Genomic DNA, 18,064 nt, shown 5'->3' with positions numbered 1-18,064 from the left:
TCCACATGAACAACTGATGGAGAGAGGAAAGAAAAGTAAAATACAATGTTGCATTTTTTTTTTTATTTTTTTTTTTTTTAAGAAAAATTACCTTTCGAGACTTTGTTGCACACACTGTATATGTTGAATAATTTGGCTAAATTTAACACCGGATTCCAGTCACAAGGACTTTTTATTTTTAAGGACTTTTATTTATGAAGATATTTTCACACATCGATTATATACATAATGTGTTTGTAAAAGTGCTTTGTATAATAGACATCTGGATATTTGTGGAGATTGAGTTTATTGGTGGGTGCGCTTATATATGGTTGTATGCAACTGACGTAGAGCTGTAGTACCAAAAAACGAACAGCAGAGGGAGCCCACAGACCTTTTTTTTTGGCAGGGGAATTGTTCTGCTTTGAAACGCATCAAATTACTATACTGCGCATGTTACTGCAACGCAATGCTATGAAGCCAGCCTGAAGAGACGCTGGGGTCCACCAGAGGATATGGGAGTTGGAGTAACCCTTTAGTGAGTGTAATTGTGAAAAGTTGGTGGATTGGTGTACACATTACACAATATTCCTATACTACATGATGATCCGATAACACATAAAAAAGGGAACTCTTTACATCAGAAGGAAAAGAGATTTCTCCTCCACAATTGGAAGGCCGTAGGAGGTGTGAAAATGTGGAATAGACTTCGTCAGGAAGTAGTATAATGGGAAGGAAGATGTGACTTGGTAGTCAAAACAATTAGATGTAGAAGTAATAAAGTTTAGCCAACATACAGTGAGGGGAAAAGGATTTGATCCCCGGCTGATTTTGTACATTTTCCAACTGACAAAGAAATGATTGGTCTATTTTACCAGTGAGAAACAAAATAACAACAAAAACCCCCAAAAAGAAGTTATAAATTTATTTGCATTTTAATGAGTGAAATAAGTATTTGCAGGGGCGTACCATGGGGTTCGGCCAGACCGGCGCCCACCAGGGACACAGGCCGAGGAGGGGTGCAAAAAAATTGGCAGTGTTAGCAGTGATTCTTGCGCCCTCCGCTCAGCCTCCGCCTCCGGCGCCCTCAGGCAGCTCCAATCCCGGAGCCGTGTTCACTCCAGGCAGAACAGCTGGAATGCGGGGGGTCTCCGGAGCTCTGTCTTCGCCCACACATACGGGCGGTCAGCAGTCACATGACGCTGACATCATTAATCGGCTCCAGCTCGGTGGCAGGCTGGGGATGGGGACTGCACTGAGCAGAGAGGAGCCCGTACTGCCGCTCAGCACCTTCAACCTCCTCTCCACTCCCAGCCTGAAGGACAGGCTGACTGGGCCCCCCCCCCTCTGTCACCCCCTCCCTCTCCTTCTGTCACCCCCCTCTCTCTGTCACCCCCCCCCTCCCTCTCTGTCACCCCCCTTGCTCTCTGTCATCCCCCTTTTTCTCTCTGTCACCCCTCCATCTGTCTGGGGGGGGGGGGGTGCTGATACAGCTCCTCGCCAAGGGTGCTGGAGACTCTAGGTAGGCCTCTGAGTATTTGATCCCCTATTAATCAGCAAGATTTCTGGCTCCCAGGTGTCTTCTATACAGGTAATGAGCAGAGATTAGGAGGATTCTCTTAAAGGGAGTGTTCCTAATCTCAGCTTGTTACCTGTATAAAAGACACCTGTCCACAGAAGCAAACAGTCCATCAGATTCCAATCTCTCCAAAGAGCTGTTGAGGCAGTGGCGGCTGGTGCTCAAAATTTTTGCGGGGGCGCAAACAGAAAATGTAATAGGCATTGCTTTGCGGCAAAAAGCGCTGTAAAAAATTGCGTAACTTTGAGGTCACAAAAGTGTGAAAAGGGCCTTCTGTAATCAAGGTATAGTGGGCCCCCTTCAATGCAGAATGACCAGCGTGCCCCCTTTCAATGCACAGTGACCAGCGTGCCCCCCTTTCAATGCAGAGTGACCACAGCGTGCCCCCATTCAATGCAGAGAGACCAGCGTGCCCCCTTTCAATGCACAGTGACCAGCGTGCCCCCTTTCAATGCAGAATGACCAGCGTGCCCCCTTTCAATTCACAGTGACCAGCATGTCCCCATCAATGCAGAGACCAGCGTGCCCCCTTTCAATGCAGAGACCAGCGTGCCCCCTTTCAATGCAGAGACCAGCGTGCCCCCTTTCAATGCACAGGGACCAGCGTGCCCCCTTTCAATGCACAGGGACCAGCGTGCCCCCTTTCAATGCAGAGATCAGCGTGCTCCCTTTCAATGCAGAGACCAGCGTGCCCCCTTCAATGCAGAGATCATCGTGCCCCCTTTCAATGCAGAGTGAACAGTCTGCCCCCTTTCAATGCAGAGACAGCATGCCCCCTTTCAATGCAGAGTGAACAGTGTACCCCCTTCAATGCAGAGACCAGTGTGCCCCCTTTCATTGCAGAGACCAGCATGCCCCCTTTCAATGCAGAGTGAACAGCGTACCAAGCCCACCCCCCCCTCGAGACCAGTGCACTTACCTGTAGCGGCGGCTTCTCTTCAGTCCTGGCGTCACCTCGAGTCCTCAGTCCTCCCGCCTCCTCCTCAGCCAATGGCATGGGGTTTGCCATTCGGCCAATCAGGAAGCGGAACCCGCTTCCTGATTGGTCAGGAGGAAGATCCGTGTGACAATAGCGAATTTTCATTCGCTATTGTCACACAATGGGTGGGCTTGGGGTCCACTGCTCTGCGCCCCGGGTCCACCCTTTGCTGAAGCCTATTAGAGCCTTAAAAAAGCCCCATTGAACTCCATGCGTCCGGCGCCCCGCATGCAGATTAGGGGGGCGGACGCATGGATGGGGGGTGGCGCCCCCAACACACCGGCCACCACTGTGTCCAAGGATGTCAGGGAGAAGACTGGAGACCTACACAAGGCTGGAATCGGCTATAAGACCATCGCCAATCAGATGGGTGAGAGGTGACAACAGTCGGTGCGATTATTCCCAAATGGAAGAAACAGAAAGTAACGTCACTGTCCCTCAGTCTGGGATCCATGGAAGATCTCACCTGGTGGAGTTCCAATCATCATTCTGAGTGTTCGGGGTGCAGAGGATCATATAGAAGACAACAGAGATCTCCGCCTCCATTATATGATATGAGAAACTTTACACTTCCTAATAGAGCCCCCCCCCCCCCCCTACTTATTACAATGAACGAAATACATTTTTTCTTTTTTCCTAACAGTTAAAACTTTGGAGGGGGGAGGAGCACCCATTACTGACAGCCTTCACTGTGCACATCATTTCTATAATCCCCCCCAGAAGGAAGCCAGCCAAGTGATTGCATCGCTAGGAAATGGAATCATCAGCACACACTGATCAGGTGAGACTATAAGGGAAATTCCACGGGGGGCGGAGACACGAAGAACACGCCTACTAATCTAATATTGCAAAAATATACGCCCCTCTGCTGTCCCATCAGAGCTCCGCCCCAAATCCCCTTCACGCGCCTGATTGGCTGGAGAGGATGAATTATAAGTAGCAATGTGCTCAAAACCCCGCCCAGCCAAAGAACAGGAATTGTTGATTGGAGGGTGGGCGGATACCAGCGGTCAGTGTATCTGCTGGGGACTCTGATAGTCACATCCTCGGGGATCTCTGACTAATATATGAGAGAGGAGAACACCGCCACCTGCCAGCATTGTACACATTGTGTGTTATACCGATCTGTACCGGAGGAGAGGAGATGTCGGTGATGATCGGGCGATGTGTGACCGGTAATGTCTGTGATCTGTATACAGAGATATAATGTGTGATCCCAGCGGAGTATACATGGAGATCAGTATATAGGAATAGATGAGATCTGTATACAGAGATATAATGTGTGATCCCAGCGGAGTATACATGGAGATCAGTATATAGGAATAGATGAGATCTGTATACAGAGATATAATGTGTGATCCCAGCGGAGTATACATGGAGATCAGTATATAGGAATAGATGAGATCTGTATACAGAGATATAATGTGTGATCCCAGCGGTGTATACATGGAGATCAGTATATAGGAATAGATGTGATCTGTATACAGAGATATAATGTGTGATCCCAGCGGAGTATACATGGAGATCAGTATATAGGAATAGATGAGATCTGTATACAGAGATATAATGTGTGATCCCAGCGGAGTATACATGGAGATCAGTATATAGGAATAGATGAGATCTGTATACAGAGATATAATGTGTGATCCCAGCGGAGTATACATGGAGATCAGTATATAGGAATAGATGAGATCTGTATACAGAGATATAATGTGTGATCCCAGCGGAGTATACATGGAGATCAGTATATAGGAATAGATGAGATCTGTATACAGAGATATAATGTATGATCCCAGCGGTGTATACATGGAGATCAGTATATAGGAATAGATGAGATCTGTATACAGAGATATAATGTGTGATCCCAGCGGAGTATACATGGAGATCAGTATATAGGAATAGATGAGATCTGTATACAGAGATATAATGTATGATCCCAGCGGAGTATACATGGAGATCAGTATAGGAATAGATGAGATCTGTATACAGAGATATAATGTGTGATCCCAGCGGTGTATACATGGAGATCAGTATATAGGAATAGATGAGATCTGTATACAGAGATATAATGTGTGATCCCAGCGGAGTATACATGGAGATCAGTATATAGGAATAGATTTGATCTGTATACAGAGATATAATGTGTGATCCCAGCGGTGTATACATGGAGATCAGTATATAGGAATAGAGGTGATCTGTATACAGAGATATAATGTGTGATCCCAGCGCTGTATACATGGAGATCAGTATATAGGAATAGAGGTGATCTGTATACAGAGATATAATGTGTGATCCCAGCGGTGTATACATGGAGATCAGTATATAGGAATAGATGAGATCTGTATACAGAGATATAATGTGTGATCCCAGCGGTGTATACATGGAGATCAGTATATAGGAATAGATGAGATCTGTATACAGAGATATAATGTGTGATCCCAGCGGTGTATACATGGAGATCAGTATATAGGAATAGATGAGATCTGTATACAGAGATATAATGTGTGATCCCAGCGCTGTATACATGGAGATCAGTATATAGGAATAGATGAGATCTGTATACAAAGGTATAATGTGTGATCCCAGCGGAGTATACATGGAGATCAGTATATAGGAATAGATGAGATCTGTATACAGAGATATAATGTGTGATCCCAGCGGTGTATACATGGAGATCAGTATATAGGAATAGATGTGATCTGTATACAGAGATATAATGTGTGATCCCAGCGGTGTATACATGGAGATCAGTATATAGGAATAGATGAGATCTGTATACAGAGATATAATGTGTGATCCCAGCGGAGTATACATGGAGATCAGTATATAGGAATAGATGAGATCTGTATACAGAGATATAATGTGTGATCCCAGCGGTGTATACATGGAGATCAGTATATAGGAATAGATGAGATCTGTATACAGAGATATAATGTGTGATCCCAGCGGAGTATACATGGAGATCAGTATATAGGAATAGATGAGATCTGTATACAGAGATATAATGTGTGATCCCAGCGGTGTATACATGGAGATCAGTATATAGGAATAGATGTGATCTGTATACAGAGATATAATGTGTGATCCCAGCGGAGTATACATGGAGATCAGTATATAGGAATAGATGAGATCTGTATACAGAGATATAATATGTGATCCCAGCGGTGTATACATGGAGATCAGTATATAGGAATAGATGAGATCTGTATACAGAGATATAATGTGTGATCCCAGCGGAGTATACATGGAGATCAGTATATAGGAATAGATTTGATCTGTATACAGAGATATAATGTGTGATCCCAGCGGTGTATACATGGAGATCAGTATATAGGAATAGATGTGATCTGTATACAGAGATATAATGTGTGATCCCAGCGGAGTATACATGGAGATCAGTATATAGGAATAGATGAGATCTGTATACAGAGATATAATGTATGATCCCAGCGGAGTATACATGGAGATCAGTATATAGGAATAGATGTGATCTGTATACAGAGATATAATGTATGATCCCAGCGGAGTATACATGGAGATCAGTATATAGGAATAGATGTGATCTGTATACAGAGATATAATGTGTGATCCCAGCGGAGTATACATGGAGATCAGTATATAGGAATAGATGAGATCTGTATACAAAGGTATAATGTGTGATCCCAGCGGAGTATACATGGAGATCAGTATATAGGAATAGATGAGATCTGTATACAAAGGTATAATGTGTGATCCCAGCGGTGTATACATGGAGATCAGTATATAGGAATAGATGAGATCTGTATACAGAGATATAATGTGTGATCCCAGCGCTGTATACATGGAGATCAGTATATAGGAATAGATGAGATCTGTATACAGAGATATAATGTGTGATCCCAGCGGTGTATACATGGAGATCAGTATATAGGAATAGATGAGATCTGTATACAGAGATATAATGTGTGATCCCAGCGGTGTATACATGGAGATCAGTATATAGGAATAGATGAGATCTGTATACAAAGGTATAATGTGTGATCCCAGCGGAGTATACATGGAGATCAGTATATAGGAATAGATGAGATCTGTATACAGAGATATAATGTGTGATCCCAGCGGTGTATACATGGAGATCAGTATATAGGAATAGATGTGATCTGTATACAGAGATATAATGTGTGATCCCAGCGGAGTATACATGGAGATCAGTATATAGGAATAGATGAGATCTGTATACAGAGATATAATGTGTGATCCCAGCGGAGTATACATGGAGATCAGTATATAGGAATAGATGTGATCTGTATACAGAGATATAATGTGTGATCCCAGCGCTGTATACATGGAGATCAGTATATAGGAATAGATGAGATCTGTATACAGAGATATAATGTGTGATCCCAGCGCTGTATACATGGAGATCAGTATATAGGAATAGATGTGATCTGTATACAGAGATATAATGTGTGATCCCAGCGGAGTATACATGGAGATCAGTATATAGGAATAGATGAGATCTGTATACAGAGATATAATGTGTGATCCCAGCGGAGTATACATGGAGATCAGTATATAGGAATAGATGAGATCTGTATACAGAGATATAATGTGAGATCCCAGCGGAGTATACATGGAGATCAGTATATAGGAATAGATGAGATCTGTATACAGAGATATAATGTGTGATCCCAGCGGTGTATACATGGAGATCAGTATATAGGAATAGATGTGATCTGTATACAGAGATATAATGTGTGATCCCAGCGGTGTATACATGGAGATCAGTATATAGGAATAGATGAGATCTGTATACAGAGATATAATGTGTGATCCCAGCGGTGTATACATGGAGATCAGTATATAGGAATAGATGTGATCTGTATACAGAGATATAATGTGAGATCCCAGCGGAGTATACATGGAGATCAGTATATAGGAATAGATGAGATCTGTATACAGAGATATAATGTGTGATCCCAGCGGTGTATACATGGAGATCAGTATATAGGAATAGATGAGATCTGTATACAGAGATATAATGTGTGATCCCAGCGGTGTATACATGGAGATCAGTATATAGGAATAGATGAGATCTGTATACAGAGATATAATATGTGATCCCAGCGGTGTATACATGGAGATCAGTATATAGGAATAGATGAGATCTGTATACAAAGGTATAATGTGTGATCCCAGCGGAGTATACATGGAGATCAGTATATAGGAATAGATGAGATCTGTATACAGAGATATAATGTGAGATCCCAGCGGTGTATACATGGAGATCAGTATATAGGAATAGATGTGATCTGTATACAGAGATATAATGTGTGATCCCAGCGGTGTATACATGGAGATCAGTATATAGGAATAGATGAGATCTGTATACAGAGATATAATGTGTGATCCCAGCGGTGTATACATGGAGATCAGTATATAGGAATAGATGAGATCTGTATACAAAGGTATAATGTGTGATCCCAGCGGAGTATACATGGAGATCAGTATATAGGAATAGATGAGATCTGTATACAGAGATATAATGTGAGATCCCAGCGGTGTATACATGGAGATCAGTATATAGGAATAGATGTGATCTGTATACAGAGATATAATGTGTGATCCCAGCGGAGTATACATGGAGATCAGTATATAGGAATAGATGTGATCTGTATACAGAGATATAATGTGTGATCCCAGCGGAGTATACATGGAGATCAGTATATAGGAATAGATGTGATCTGTATACAGAGATATAATCTGTGATCCCAGCGGTGTATACATGGAGATCAGTATATAGGAATAGATGAGATCTGTATACAGAGATATAATGTGTGATCCCAGCGGTGTATACATGGAGATCAGTATATAGGAATAGATGTGATCTGTATACAGAGATATAATGTGTGATCCCAGCGGAGTATACATGGAGATCAGTATATAGGAATAGATGAGATCTGTATACAGAGATATAATGTGTGATCCCAGCCAGGGCCGGTTTTAGACAAAGTGTGGCCCTGGGCAAACCTAAAAGTGGGGCCCCAAATTTTTTTATATTCTACCAAAAATATAGGCGCCATATGCTGCGCGGCACCCAATTGCACCAACCGGCAAGGGAAAGGGAAGAGAGGGGCCGTGTCCTTCCACAGGTGCGCTAGGAATCTGTAAGATCGGTGCTATGGGCTCCTGACAGTGACAGGGCCCCTTTGTAAAATGGAGCCCGCCAGGGGCGGACTGAGAACACTCAGGGCCCCCGGGCAAAATAAATCAAGGGCCCCCTTCCAGACCCCACCCATGTCCCGCCTCCAGTTACACCCTTGCCCCGCCTCCAGACACACCCACATCCCGCCTCCAGACACCCTACACAATCTTTAGACACAAGGAACAAAAGTGCAATAATTTATAAACAAGTGCAATATAAATAATTCACAAACCAAGACCAGTGCATTACAAAAATCATACATAGACAAAACCAGAGCATTACAATAGTAAATTGCCAGGTCTAGGTGGGGTAGGGTTGCTACCTCACCCCTTTAATCCAGGACACATACGAATTACCAGTGGCGGCTGGTGCTCAAAATTTTTGGGGGGTGCAAACAGAAAAATGTAATAGGCATTGCTTTGCGGCAAAAAAACGCTGTAAAAAATTGCGTGACTTAACAAACAATCATTAGGTTGGTTCAAGATTGACCAGCATGTCCCCATTCAATGCACAGTGTCCAGCATGTCCCCCATCAATGCACAGCGTCCAGCATGTTCCCCATCAATGCACAGTGTCCACAATGCACAGTGACCAGCATGTCCCCCATCAATGCACAGTGTCCACAATGCACAGTGACCAGCATGTCCCCCATCAATGCACAGTGACCAGCATGTCCCCCATCAATGCACAGTGTCCAGCATGTCCCCCATCAATGCACAGTGTCCAGCATGTCCCCCATCAATGCACAGTGTCCAGCATGTCCCCCATCAATGCACAGTGACCAGCATGTCCCCCATCAATGCACAGTGTCCAGCATGTCCCCCATTCAATGCACAGTGTCCAGCATGTCCCCCATCAATGCACAGTGTCCAGCATGTCCCCATTCAATGCACAGTGTCCAGCGTGTCCCCCATCAATGCACAGTGACCAGCATGTCCCCTGCCAATGCACAGTGACCAGCATGTCCCCTGCCAATGCACAGTGACCAGCATGTCCCCTGCCAATGCACAGTGACCAGCATGTCCCCCACCAATGCACAGTGACCAGCATGTCCCCATTCAATGCACAGTGACCAGCATGTCCCCCACCAATGCACAGTGACCAGCATGTCCCCCATCGATGCACAGTGTCCAGCATGTCCCCCATCAATGCACAGTGATCAGCATGTCCCCCACCGATGCACAGTGTCCAGCTTGCCCCCCATCGATGCACAGTGACCAGCATGTCCCCCATCAATGCACAGTGTCCAGCATGCCCCCCATCGATGCACAGTGTCCAGCATGCCCCCCATCGATGCACAGTGTCCAGCATGCCCCCCATCGATGCACAGTGTCCAGCATGCCCCCCATCGATGCACAGTGTCCAGCATGTCCCCCATCAATGCACAGTGTGCAGCATGTCCCCCATCAATGCACAGTGACCAGCATGTCCCCCATCAATGCACAGTGACCAGCATGGCCCTCCACCAATGCACAGTGTCCAGCATGCTCCCCATCGATGCACAGTGACCAGCATGTCCCCCATCAATGCACAGTGACCAGCATGTCCCCCACCAATGCACAGTGTCCAGCATGCCCCCCATCGATGCACAGTGTCCAGCATGCCCCCCATCGATGCACAGTGACCAGCATGCCCCCCATCGATGCACAGTGACCAGCATGTTCCTCATCAATGCACAGTGACCAGCATGTTCCCATTCAATGCACAGTGACCAGCATAGCATGCCCCCCATCAATGCACAGTGACCTGACCAGCATGTCCCCATTCAATGCACAGTGACCTGACCAGCGTGTCCCGACTCCCTGGTGACCATGCTGCTCGGGAGTCGACTTCTTCCTCCTCCATGGCGTCGCGACTCGGTCGGACCGGTGTCCTTCGACCGGACACTGGACTATTCTTCCTCCATGCGCGCCGCCCACTGCCTCTTCTCTGACGGCGGGTGGGAAGGTGACGTCGGGACGGGGGGGGGGATAGGTAGTAGTGAATGATCAGGTCTGAAGGGGATCGCATATTGGGATGGGGGGGATCACAGTGTTGTGTTGAATTTGGGGGAGATCATATATTGGTGGGTGGGGGGGGCAGTGCTGAATCGTCAGCCCCGAGTGTCAGTGGTGAATTGTGTGTTGGGGAATGAGAGCAGTATTGAATTTGGGGGAGATCACATTTTGTAGGGTGTAAGGGGGGGGGGTGACACAGCAGTGGTGAATTTGGTGGGGATCACATATTAGGGTGGGGGTGTCAGTGGTGAATTGTGTGGTTTTGGGGGGGCTACACCACCATTGTATCATAACCCCCCGCACACAATTCACCACTGATCTCCTCACCAAATTCACCACTGCTTTGTCATTCCCTCCGAATGACAAAGCAGTGGTGAATTTGGTGAGGAGATCAGCGGTGAATTGTGTGTGGGGGGGTATGATACAATGGTGGTGATTGGTGAATTTGGTGGGGAGATCACATGTTGGGGTGGGGGTGTCAGTGGTGAAATGTGTGGGGTATGACACAGCAGTGGTGAATTTGGTGAGATCACATATTGGTGGGGGTGTCAGTGGTGGTAAGGGGGGGGGGAATGACACAGCGGTGGTGAATTTTGTGGGAAAATCACATATTGGTAGGGGGTTTGTGCCACAGACCCCCTACCAATATGTGATTTCCCCACAAAATTCACCACCGCTGTGTCATTCCCCCCCCCCTTACCACCACTGACACCCCCCCCAATATGTGATCTCCCCACCAAAGTCAGCACTGCTGTGTCACGCCCCCACCCCCGACACCACACAATTCACCACAGAGTCTGAGTCTAAAAAAAGTCACAGAGTCTAAAAAAAAAAGCAATTCCAGAGAGAGAGAGGTTGGAATTGCTTTGACAAAATGTGTTTCCCACCATATTAAGGGCTGCTTCAAAAGCCTATAAATGTAGCACACTGACCTGACACCCCCCTCCCCCCTCCCCTTGCTACTGTGCTTCAGAATCGGAACTTACACAGATAAGCACAGTAGCAGGCAGCAGAGCAGCAGACTCTTAATCTCCATTCTTCTGCACGAACTTACAAAGATAAGCACAGTAGCAGCAGAGGCAGAGGAGACTAGAAATCTCCACATACCTGTCACAACCTGTGGGTGGCTGCCGGCTGGGCTGGCTGAGAGATGTCTTCCGCTCTCTTCTCTCTCTGCACTCTGGCTGCCCCCCGCAGCGGGAACGTGTGGCCCCGCCCCTCAGCTAAGCAAGAGTGTGTAGGCACCTCCAGGGACAGACTGCTGTGGGGCCCCCCTCAACCACGGGGCCTCGGGCAGTGCCCGACTGCTCGAATAATCAGTCTGCCCCTCGCCCGCCGGCACATAGTGTCACGCTGCCTCTGCTCCGCTGACAGGGGGCGGCTGGGGGCCCCTGGACACTCGGGGCCCTGGGCAGTTGCCCAGTTTGCCCCCCCCTAACGCCGGCCCTGATCCCAGCGGTGTATACATGGAGATCAGTATATAGGAATAGATGAGATCTGTATACAGAGATATAATGTGTGATCCCAGCGGTGTATACATGGAGATCAGTATATAGGAATAGATGAGATCTGTATACAGAGATATAATGTGTGATCCCAGCGGTATATACATGGAGATCAGTATATAGGAATAGATGAGATCTGTATACAGAGATATAATCTGTGATCCCAGCGGTGTATACAGAGCACCCGACTCTCCCCCCCCCCCCCCCAGGGCCGGTGCAAGGATTTCTGCCTACACAAGCGAAGCTCCATTTTGGCGCCCCCCCCAACAGCCACCCACCTCCCTTGCAAAAATGTTTCTTTCAATAATTTTTTTATATATATATGCCCTCCTGCTTTCATTATCAACCCAGTCTCCATTAACCCCCCCTTGCTCCTTCTTCCATCATCCGTCCCCCCTGGGCCCTGCTCTGCTTCCGCTATCCATCCCCCGTGCTTCCCCCACTCCTTCTTCCATTATGCCAGTGGCGGAGCTAGACTTTTAAAACAGGGGTGGCAAGGTATTATTTTGGGGGGTCAATATACAAAGTATTATTTAGTGTCAGATTTGTCTACCACAATGTCGCAGTCCCTCTAATAATCGCTGATCGCTGCCATTATTAGTAAAAAACAATTAAAAAATAAAAAGTTCCATAGTTTGTAGATGTAATACCTTTTTTGCAAACCAATCAAAATACACTTAGGATTTTTTACAAAAAATATGTGGCAGAATACATATTAGCCTAAATTTATGAAAAAATTTGATTTTTTTTCATTGGGAATGTTTTATAGCAGAAAGTAAAAAGGATTTGTTGCTAATTTTATGTTTATAGCGCAAAATATAAAAACTGCAGAGGTGATCAAATATCACCAAAAGAAATCTCTATTTGTAGGAAAGAAATACATCAGTTGTATTTGGGTACAGCGTCGCACGACCTCACAATTGTCAGTTAAAGCAATGCAGTGCCGAAAATGGTCTGGTCATTAAGGGGGAGCTGAAGTAGTTAAAGGGTCAGTTTTTGCAGATAATTTTGCCCATTTAAAACTTTTTTCTGAGCGGTCAGGGGATGGTAAAAACAGGCAACTCAAAGTCTAGATCACAACTGGAACCCCTCTACATGTTATTAGCCCCATACAAATCTGCCACTCTGCTAAAAATAAAAAAAATTGCATGACTTTGAGGTCGCAAAAGTGAGAAAGGGGCCTTCAGTAATTAAGGTATAGTGTGCCCCCTTTCAATGCAGAGAGACCAGCGTGCCCCCTTTCAATGCACAGTGACCAGCGTACATGCCCCCTTCAATGCAGTGACCAGTGTACATGCCCCCTTCAATGCAGTGACCAGTGTACATGCCCCCTTCAATGCAGTGACCAGCGTACATGCCCCCTTCAATGTAGTGACCAGTGTACATGCCCCCTTCAATGCAGTGACCAGTGTACATGCCCCCTTCAATGCAGTGACCAGCGTACATGCCCCCTTCAATGCAGTGACCAGTGTACATGCCCCCTTCAATGTAGTGACCAGCGTACATGCCCCCTTCAATGCAGTGACCAGTGTACATGCCCCCTTCAATGTAGTGACCAGCGTACATGCCCCCTTCAATGCAGTGACCAGTGTACATGCCCCCTTCAATGTAGTGACCAGTGTACATGCCCCCTTCAATGCAGTGACCAGCGTACATGCCCCCTTCAATGCAGAGACCAGCGTATATGCCCCCTTCAATGTAGTGACCAGTGTACATTAGGGCTGCAACTAACGATTAATTTGTCTGTCTAACGATTATTTAAATTTTTTGTGTTTTTGCTTAATCTAGTGTTCTTTCTTTGATTAGTTAAATAATCCTTTGAATAACTTTACAAAAAATGATACGTACAACTTCTAATATAATATTTCAACTTTTATTAAAGTTTTTCCAAAAAATACTTCAATGTGGTTGAAGTTTCAGTGGCAAAAATAAAATGTAAACAACACTTTAACATCAGGCAGGAATAATGCCATTAATTCAAAACCAAAAGCATTCAAAATGCCATATAAATTATAAAGCACTGCAGTGCTCAACAACACTAACTTCTGCAACTGTGCAAAAATACAAGAGACACATAAAGTGCCAAACACTTTAGGGCATCAGGCATGAAAAATGCCATATCTGCCTAACAGTACTTTAACTTCTTTAAACTACAAGTCAGCTCTCTGCCTTCAGGTAATCTTTTGCTGTATTGGCCATTATTTTTGGCCATTACTTTTGCACAGTGTTGAGCAGTGCTTTTGTTGGACTAGTTGGCTCCTTTAAAACTTGGTTACTTTTTAGGTATGTTTTCCATATACAGTGTTTGACCAGTATTTTTTTGGTGTGTGTGTTACTTGTAAATGTAAAACATACCTAAAAACTAACAGTTTTAAAGGAGCCAAGTCCAACAAAAAGCAAGCACCGCTCAACACTGTGCAAATTATAATGGCCAATACTGAGGAAAGATTACCTGAAGGCAGCCAACAGCCATCTTGTAGTTTAAAGAAGTCCAACAATACAACCCAAGAGAGTGCAACAGGTACAGGTTGGGTGCCTGTATCTATACTATAGCATTGCAATGGAGGAAGGTTAGCATATTGACATGCTCTGCAGTTAGGCTTGCTCTTTTTTTAGTCACAATGTTGCCAGCAACTGAGAAAAGCCTTTCAGATGGGGTTGATGTTGCAGGCACACACAAGTAACTCTTTGCCAGCATGGCCAAGATGGGAAACCTCCCTTCATTTTCATTCCACCATTTCAGTGGATTGTCTTCCTTTGGAATGGCCTGCTCACTAAAGTACATGTGTATCTCATTCCTCACAACTTCACTGTGAATTTCTGGATCTTGGATGTGAGTGTCATCCTCACCATTACTGTGGTGTTCATCTGAATCTGAACCGAGCAAAGAGTCCAACATAGACACTTGCCTCTTTTCTGAAAGTTTCATGTCTGGACTCATTGCACTGGCTGACTGAACCTGTTCCTCACATTGACGTTGATGTGTTTGCTCTTCCTCATATCTTCTTTTCTCTTCAAGAGCAAGAGCTTGGACGTTGAGGTGAACTTTTAAACTATCCTCTGCTGCCAGGAATTTTAGCTTGCGGAATCTGGGGTCCAGGGCTGCTGCAATAAGACATATATTTTCTCCTCCGTCATCTCTGAATTTAGTTTCCCTCTCCCATCTTGTGGTCATCTCCTGTGCAGCAACATTTTGGAAAGCCTTGACTGCCGCTATCTCGCAAATTGTGCTCTGTATGGATTTCTGGAGGCCTTTTACCAAAGGAGGTAGAGCGGAACCAGTCACATAGGACTCTCCACTCAAGAAAACAGTAGCACACTCAAAAGGCTTCAAGACTTGTTCCACTTCCTCAAGTAAGCTCCACTGATCATGTTTTAAATCCAGGAAGCGCTTCCCTCGTGGTGTGACATCAGGATCGGAAAGTGTGGCAGTCACAGGCCACCTCTGTTCAAGCAGGCGACTGATCATGTGTAAAGTACTGTTCCATCTTACAGATACATCATTTATTAGTGCATGATCAGGGGTACCCATTTGTTGTTGCTTTGCTTTAAGCTTTGTAGTGGCCAGCTCACTTTTTTTAAAATGTTCCACAAGGCATTTCGCAGCCCTCAGTGTCTTGCTGATCTGGGGATCCCTCAGGGCATGGTTGACAACTAACTGCAATGTATGACCAGCACACCTGAGAGAAGAGATGCCAGGATGCTTTTCTTCCAAAATACGCAGAGCAGCGACAACATTTGCAGCATTATCATGAACAACAAATGCAATTACATTGGCCATGGATATCTCAAACTTCTCAGCTGCTTTTTCCACCCAGTTAGCAATGTTTTCAGCTGTGTGGCGATCTTCAAGTGGCATAGTGGTCAGATTGTAGGATGTAAGCTTCCAGTCTTCATTAATGAAGTGGCATGTGACACCCAAGTATGCCTCTGTGGCAATACTGGTCCATGCGTCTGTGCTGAGAGCCATTTTGGATTTCACATCTTTGATTGACGCTTTCAATCTTTCAAAATTCTCCTCATATTTCTTCTCCATCAGCTTAGTGAAATGGGACCTGGAGGGAAATGTGTATCCTGGGTAAAATATGCTGATCATCTCACGAAATCCTTAAACCGTCTACAATAGAAAGAGGTCTCATATCTTTTACAATCATGTTGAGTATGCTATTGGTAAGTGTAATGGCCACTTGGGGTGTGCAAGCAGTGACATCCTTTTTATGAAAGAAAAAATCTTGTACACAGCTTTGCCTCTTCCTGAGGAAAAACAACAATAATAATAATTAATAGCATTACCAATTTACACATCTATGAATGCTCAGCCTCAACGCTAACAATATTAATTGTATTTTTTCTAGTAGAAGTTTGAGATATCCATGGCCAATGTTGTAATTAATAATGCTGCAGTGACAGTCAAAATAGCTCTCAGGTGTGCTGGTGGTCATGGTCAGATCATTGCACTCACTGCACTCACTTGTTGTCAATCATGCCCTGAGGGATCCACAAGACAGACACTGAGGGCTGCAAATGCAAAATGCCTTGTAGTCCATTTAAGAAAAGTGAGCTGGCCCGGCCTAAGCAATCATCAGCAAGCAATGCATTCATTAATATTGTTGAAATTAGTAGTACTAGTACTTACAAAGATGGCTCGTCCTTTGTGGTCAGTGCGCCAGGATGCTTTCTTCTGAGGTGCTCGTGCATAGCAGTTGTGCTGCCGTGGTATGCCATTTCACTTTTGCAAAGGGAACAAAGGACCATTTTATTTGGCCTCTGCTGAAAGTTTTCCCATACCCTTGACGACCGTGATCGGGCTCTCGCTCCCTTTTGTACTGGAACTGTGCTGCTGGAAGCCTTTTGTGGTACTGGTACTCTGCTGCTGGACGTGGAACTGCTGCTGCTGCTGGCTCTTTCTCCCCCAGGATCAGATGTCGCCATTACCGCTGCTATGTTCCGCTATTTTAATGCAACTCGCGCGAGATGCGTGTGACGTCACGTGTTGACGCGTCAACGCTTTTCACGCACGTCGACGATTTTTTGTAGTCGACGCGTCGTGACAGCCCTAATACACAGCACAGAATGACTTTGCAGTGTTTATTGGTTGCATGTATGAGATATAATAAAAGTCTAACAAAATAGAATCATTTAGCCCTAAGGGCTCGTTCACACTCGCTTTCCTCTCCGAAGAGCGATATGTGCTCAGACCACTTTTCTGAGAGCATCCAGCAACCATTGCCTCCACCTGCTCTAACATTTTGAACCCCACACTAGTATGCTGCAACTGTATGCATTGCATGTGCTTAGAGGGCGCATGATGTATGGCACTTTGACTCAAGAGCTCTGGAAATTTGGGTGGCTAACAATGCCCCAGCATATACTCATACAGCCAGCTTTCATTAGCAGTGTGGTATTATCACCAGATTACTGGAGCCTATATGTTGCTCCCTAGATGACATCCTTCAAGTTTATGCAGTTAATTTGGCACCAAAGTATAGGGCTCCTTCAAAGATGTCCATGTTACGACACACACATACATACACACACACACACACACACATACATATAAACACACACACATACAGAAAGCCTTTTTAAAAACGGGAGAGAGAGGACTGTCTGTACCTTCTTCCGGTAACTTCCTGCTGCCGGGTATTGCACTGTAGGGGGAGGCAGAGAGCACAGCACACACTGCTTTCACTTTCCTATTCCTCTGTGCCGATTTACAGTTCAGCAGAGGATCTCGGAGCTCCGGTCTCAGCTGCGCTTGCCGCTCCTCATATCTATACATACAGGGGACCCTCTCAGGCCCCCTGCAGCATTGGGCCCGGTCGCCATGGCGACCCCTGC

At 45.4% G+C, this 18,064-nt stretch overlaps 1 protein-coding gene across 1 annotated transcript in view; it reads left to right on the top strand.

The window, feature by feature from the left end:
• Window positions 1-3,664: 3,664 nt before the first annotated feature.
• The window catches only part of LOC309543546 (uncharacterized protein), a gene marked incomplete at its 3' end in the record, with an annotated part of 70,487 nt that continues 56,087 nt past the window's right edge, over window positions 3,665-18,064 (top strand). The window contains exon 1 of the mRNA XM_082276019.1: window positions 3,665-3,712. Coding sequence (XP_082132145.1) covers window positions 3,682-3,712 — 31 coding nt within the window. The 5' untranslated portion in view covers window positions 3,665-3,681. The remainder of the gene's footprint in view (window positions 3,713-18,064) is intronic.

This window comes from Pelophylax lessonae (assembly GCF_965119305.1).
Source record: "Pelophylax lessonae genome assembly, contig: HAP1_SCAFFOLD_195, whole genome shotgun sequence".
NCBI lineage: Eukaryota > Metazoa > Chordata > Amphibia > Anura > Ranidae > Pelophylax > Pelophylax lessonae.
This window is presented reverse-complemented; position numbering and strand designations above follow the sequence as displayed.